This window comes from Cebus imitator, unplaced genomic scaffold (assembly GCF_001604975.1).
Source record: "Cebus imitator isolate Cc_AM_T3 unplaced genomic scaffold, Cebus_imitator-1.0 Scaffold170, whole genome shotgun sequence".
Taxonomy (NCBI): domain Eukaryota; kingdom Metazoa; phylum Chordata; class Mammalia; order Primates; family Cebidae; genus Cebus; species Cebus imitator.
The window spans coordinates 61,348-67,648 of NW_016107485.1; the positions used below are offsets into that span (position 1 = coordinate 61,348).

General features: G+C 45.5%; 1 protein-coding gene across 1 annotated transcript in view; it reads left to right on the top strand.

The window, feature by feature from the left end:
* The window catches only part of RPGRIP1 (RPGR interacting protein 1), a 90,607-nt gene that overhangs the window by 10,579 nt on the left and 73,727 nt on the right, over positions 1 to 6,301 (top strand). Inside the window, exon 3 of the mRNA XM_037744282.1 lies at positions 4,459 to 4,730. Within this exon, the coding sequence (XP_037600210.1) occupies positions 4,459 to 4,730 (272 nt within the window). The remainder of the gene's footprint in view (positions 1 to 4,458; positions 4,731 to 6,301) is intronic.

Below are 6,301 nucleotides of genomic sequence, written 5' to 3' on the forward strand. Positions count from 1 at the left end.
GGCCTTGAACTCCTGACCTCAGGTGATCCACCTGCCTCGGCCTCCCAAAGTGCTGGGATTACAGATGTGAGCCACTACACCCAGCCTTAATATTTGTACTTTTAGCAGAGAGGGATTTTCACCATGTTGGCCAGGCTGATCTCAAACTCCTAACCTTAAATGATCCCTCCCATCTCGGCCTCCCAAAGTGCTGGGATTACAGGTGTGAGCCATCCTGCCCAGCCAGTTAATTTGATATTACAAATACTATTAATTCATTTAATAGTCTAAAGGAGGTATAATTAAGAGGAAAAGGAAGCATAAAGAGGTTAAATAACTAGCCTGAGATACCTAGTGAGTAGCAGATGTGGAAAAGTGGTGGTTTTTTTTTTGTTGTTGTTTGTTTTCTTTTTGGGGAGACCCAGTCTTGCTCTATCACCCAGGCTGGAGGGCAGTGGCCTGATCTTGGCTCACTGCAACCTCTGCCTCCCAGGTTCAAGTGATTCTCCTGCCTTACCCTCCCAAGTAGCTGGGATTACAAGCAGGTGCCACTGTGCCCAACTAATTTTTGTATTTTTTAGTAGAGACAGGGTTTCACCACATTGGCCAGGCTGCTCTTGAACTCCTTGCCTCGAGTGATCTGTCTGCCTCAGCCTCCCAAAGTGCTGGGATTACAGATATGAGCCACCATGCCTGCCCCAGAAGTGAAAACTCTTAATTTCAAAGTATACTATATACAGTGATCTTAGATTACTTACTTTAGAAAATGGGGATCTGGAAAGAAATCTGAGAGGGAGGTGAGGGAAGGTAAACAGATGGGAACAATGGGAGTTGTGAAAGTCTGGAGTATATCTCTTGGACACATTTCGGAGATATTGGTGTCAATGCCTTCCAGCCAAGGACCACCAGGAACATAAACTGTAGTTGAGCTTATTATTCATTACAGCTAGAGAAAATGCACACCATGGGGAACTAAAGGCATCTCAGTAAATGTGTTAGAACTTATAGCATCTGAACTTTGGTTGGTTGGGTGATTTGGGGGAGGATCCAAGGAAACAGGTTTGCTCCAGATTTGGCCCTGTGAGAAAGCAAGCACAATTTTATCTTTGGGTATCTCAATAAATTTTTTTTTTTTAAGATAGGGCTTTACTCTGGCACACAGGCTGGAGTGCAGTGGTACAATCTTGGCTCACTGCAGCCTCAACTTCCTGGACTCAAGCATCAATAAATCTTACCTACAGGGAGAGTAGACTAGTGCAAGGCTGAAGCCATGGTTGGTAAAGAAGCTGCAGTCAGCGGGGTGTGGTGGCTCACACCTGTAATCCAAGCACTTTGGGGGCCAAGACGGGCAGATCACCTGAGGTCAGGAGTGACCAGCCTGACCAACATGGTGAAACCCCATCTTTATTTTAAAAAAAAAAAAAAACTGCAGTCACTCATGTTAACCTGGAGAGATGGATGTTTGGTATTTTGTTGATGGCAGTGACACTAATTTTGTCTGTACATAGAAAATATTAGGCAGTGGACTTATTTTGTATCACATGGTTTGTTTTGTAAAACATGGTTTTGGAGTGTATTTGTTTCATGCTGGTGTCCTGTGAGGTGTCCAAAAGGAGAATAGCAGCTGGGTACAGTGGCTCCTGCCTATAGTCCCAGCACTTTGGGAGGCTGAGGCTCAGGTTCAGCACTTGATCCTGAGGTCAGGAGTTCAAGTCCAGCCTAGCCAACATGGTGAAACTCTGTCTCTACTAAAAATAAAAAGATTATCCAGGTGTGGTGGTGGGTGCCTGTAATCTTAGCTATTCCGGAGGCTGTGGCAAGAGAATCACTTGAACCCATGAGGCAGAGGCGGAGGTTGCAGTGAGCCGAGATTGCACCACTGTGTTCCAGCCTGGGTGACAGAGTAAGATTAGGTCTCAAAACAAACAAAAACAAATGGAGAATAGCACAGACCAGCTTCAAACACTGAGGACTAGTTGTCAGACCAGTTTCCTAAAGTTAAAGGCAGTGTTTTGTTTTCTCATTGTAACCCCCAGGAGTGATCCAGAGCTTCATTTAGAATCTGCAGAATTGTAAGCCTCCACTGTGGACCAGTATTCTTCAGAGTTTTGATTTTTTTTCTTTTATATTGTGGAGGACTTGAGAATCTAGTAACTTGAGTGAAGTCAGAAGGTTGTGTGGGCAAAAAAATCTTGCTTCTTGGTTGATAATCAAAGAGTACTTGAGACTATGGATGCTAAATGGCTAACCTGGATTCTATGCCTCTGGCTTTGCAAGTTACTTAGCTATTTTATGCCTGGTTTTCTTTGTCTGGGTAGGATGATATGTAATAATAGGTAACGCCTGAAGCCCTTACCCAGTACTGTCACTGTTCTGAGTGCTTTACATATATATTTTTTGGTTTTTAATCCTCACAACAACCTAGTGAGGTATGTACTGTTTTAATCTTTATTTACAAATGAGGTAACTGAGCACAGAAAGGTTAAGTGACGTACCCAAAGCTACAGTTAGTAAATGTCAGAACAGGCAGGCAGTGTCTTAGTCAGATCAGGCTGCCATAAGAGAATACCACAGACTGGGTGGCTTAAGCTACAGACATTGGTTTTCTTAGAGTTCTGAAGCCGGAAGTCTGAGATCAGCGTGCCAGCATGGATCCTGGTGAGGGCCATCTTTCGTTTTTTGTTTTTGTTTTTGTTTTATTTCAACATGGAAAGGAGAACACATCTTTCTAGCTTGCTGACTTGCTTTCTCACTGTGTCTTGGGAGGTGGGAGAGAAAAATCTCGTTATAAGGCCACAGTCTTATCTAATTACAGCCCCACCCTTGTGAACTCATTTAAACTTAACCACGGAAGGCCAGGTGCAGTGGCTCACACCTGTAATCCCAGCACTTTGGGAGGCCGTGTGGGTGGATCACCTGAGGTCGGGAGTTTGAGACCAGCCTGACCAACATGGAGCAACCCCATCTCTTGTATTTTGTACTAAAAATACAAAATTAGCTGGGCATGGTGGCACATACCTGTAATCCCAGCTACTCAGAAGGCTGAGGCAGGAGAATGGCTTGAACCTGGGAGGCAGAGGTTGCCTTGAGCCGAGATTGCGCCATTGCACTCCAGCCTGGGCAACAAGAGTGAAACTCCATCACACACAGATACACACAAAAAACCCCAAACCTCCAAAACACCCAATCTCCAGATACAGTCACCTTGAGGGTTAAGACTTCAACATATGCTGGGCGCGGTGGCTCACGCCTGTAATCCCAGCACTTTGGGAGGCTGGGGCGGGTGGATCACAAGGTCAAGAGATCAAGACCATCCTGGCCAACATGGTGAAACCCTGTCTCTACTAAAAATACAAAAGTTAGCTGGGCGTGGTGGCGTGAGCCTGTAGTCCCAGCTACTTGGGAGGCTGAGCAGGAGAATTACTTGAACCTGGGAGGTGGAGGTTGCAGTGAGTCGAGATTGTGCCACTGCACTCCAGCCTGGTGACAGAGTGAGACTCTGTCTCAAAAAAAAAAAACCATGATTTTAGGTCAAGATAATAAATGTTACTAAAAGCAATAAAGGAGTTATCCTTAGTTTGTAGCACATATACAAGGGTGTACAGACAAGTAGGATAGAAAAAGTATTAACATTTTTATATTTGTCATCCCTTTAAAAAATATTTTATGACTATAATTAGTACAAAAATCTATAATTTTTTAAAATGCACACAAATATTGGGGAAATACCTCTTTTTTAAACTAAGGTGAAGGCATGATCACTGCAATAGAATAAAGACAGGTACCACAATATTCCTGTCATCGAAAAGTTAAAGTATACTGGGGACAGAAGATTAATCTTTTTTCCTTTTTTTCTTTTTTTTTTTTTTTTCTCAGACTCTTTCAGAGAAAGATTCTTTTTAAAATGTGATTAGCCAGGCACGGTGGCTCACGCCTGTAATCCTAGCACTTTGGGAGGCCGAGGTGGGTGGATCACCTGAGGTCAGGAGTTCAAGACCAGCCTGGCCATCATGGAGAAACCCCATCTTTTTAAAAGGAAAAAAAAGAAAGAAAAATAATAAAGTGTGATTAGGCTGGGCTCAGTGGCTCAGCCTGTAATCCCAGCACTTTGGCAGGCAGAGGCAGGCGGATCACCTGAGGTCAGGAGTTGGAGACCAGTTTGACCAACATTGTGAAACCCTGTCTCTACTAAAAATAAAAAAAATTAGCTGGGTGTGGTGGCAGGTGCCTGTAATCCCAGCTACTAGGGAGGCTGAGGCAGGAGAATTGTTTGAACCTGGGAGGAGGTTGCAGTGAGCCGAGATCTTGCCACTACACTCCAGCCTAAGCGACAGAGCAACACTCAGTCTCTAAATAGTGATTAATAGACCACAGTAGATGAATACATATCACAGATCAATTCATGATTATTTGTCCAAATAAACTGTAGAAATAGTAACTGTCATGAAAGGAGAAGCCACGTGTTCTGTTTGTCCACAGGCTGAGGACGACCTTGTTCCGGTTGACCACTGCTGGCCGGGACCTGCCGGTAGCGGAGGAGGCTGCGCCGCCTTCGGAGACCGCAAGGCGCCGGCAGAACATGGGGTGGCGGCAGCGACTCTACGTACACCAGCGCCCCCAGATGCGCCGACTGCAAGGGCAGTTCCAGCGCGTCAGCCCCGCCGCCCCTCCCCGTGCCCAGCCTCGCTTCCCCGTGGGACACAGACAGCTCCACACCTCTGGTGCATCGGTGCCGGAGAAACTGAAGAGGGGTGAGATTTAAGGCCACATGCCTGACAGGGCTAAGACACTGGGAAGGACTGATGTGCCAGCCACGTCTTCCTCACTGCCTCCTTCTGCCCATTTTGTTCTTTTGTTCTCACTCCCTCCTTTCTGCCTCCCTAAGATCTTTTCTCCTGAGTGGGATAATCAGGTTTAAAATTCTCAATTCACCATGGAGTACCGCTGAGGGCAGAATCGGACAAAAGAAAATGGGAACGTTGCTGGTCGGTTCCAGAGCAGGTCTAGAAAACAAGCCTAGATAATATTGCAAATCTCCAACATAAGTTGTCTTACCAGGGTTCCCTCCACTGCACTACTGGGCTATTTGGTTGGAAAGACTGGATTTCCAGAAGACCTGTGCTTCTAAAGCTGGGGTTCTTAGTCTGTTGGGAAAGTGGACTCCTTTGAAACCACGATCAAAGCTAAGACCCTTCTTCCAACAAAAATAAAGGCACACATAGACAAACTTTGCATTCAATTTCCTTAGGGTCCATATTTTCTGAAAGCCCATTCCTGAAATACAGGTCTAGAAGTAAGTTGTAAGTGACCCGGATCAGTTGCAATTTCTTCTCTTCCTGTATTACAAATGGAATAGTCTGAGTTCTGACTTTATCTGGCTGCTGTGAAACCCAACGTTGATGACTGGGTGCTGCGGCTCATGTCTGTAATCCCAGCCCTTTGGAAGGCCGAGGTAGGTAGATCACTTAAGCCTAGGAGTTGGAGACCAGCCTGGGTAACACAAATGCTGTCTCTACCAAAAAATATGAAAATCGGCTAAGCCTTGTGGCACATACCTGCAGTCCCACCTACCTGGGATACTGACACGGGAGGACTGCTTGAGCCCAGGAGGTGGAGCCTGCAGTGAGCCCACATGGTACCACTGCACTACAACTTGGGCAACAGTAAGACACTGCCTCAAAAAAGCAAAACAAAAACCTCAAAAACCAAACCCGACATTGAATCTCTAGAGTAGACACACATTCCCATGGATCTAAATCGGGGATGAGTATCCTAAGTTTAAATAAATAAATAAATGCTGTGTGTAGATTTATTTATTTCATTTTTTGAGACACAGTCCTGCTCCGGCAGGCTGGAGTACAGTGGCGCAATCTCTGCTCACTGCAACTTGTGCCTCCCCAGATACAAGTGATTCTCCTGCCTCAGCCTGCCGAGTAGCTGGGACTGCAGGTGCACACCACCACACCCAATTTATTTTTGTATCTTTAGTAGAGACAGGGTTTCACCATGTTGGCCAGGATGGTCTCAATCTCTTTACCTCGTGATCCGCACATTTTGGCCTCCCAAAGTGCTGGGATTATAGGCTTGAGCCACTGTGCCAGGCTAATTAAGTACTCTTATTAATACTGACTTATTTTGCTTAGAATGGTCCTATGATTTCAAGTTTTGTACTCCAGACAACCAAACATTTGCAAAAAAAACAACAAAGGCTGGGCGTGGTGGCTTATGCCTGTAATCCAAGCACTTGGGAGGCCAAGGCGGGCGGATCACCTGAGGTAGGGAGTTCAAGACCAGCCTGACCAACATGGTGAAACCCTGTCTT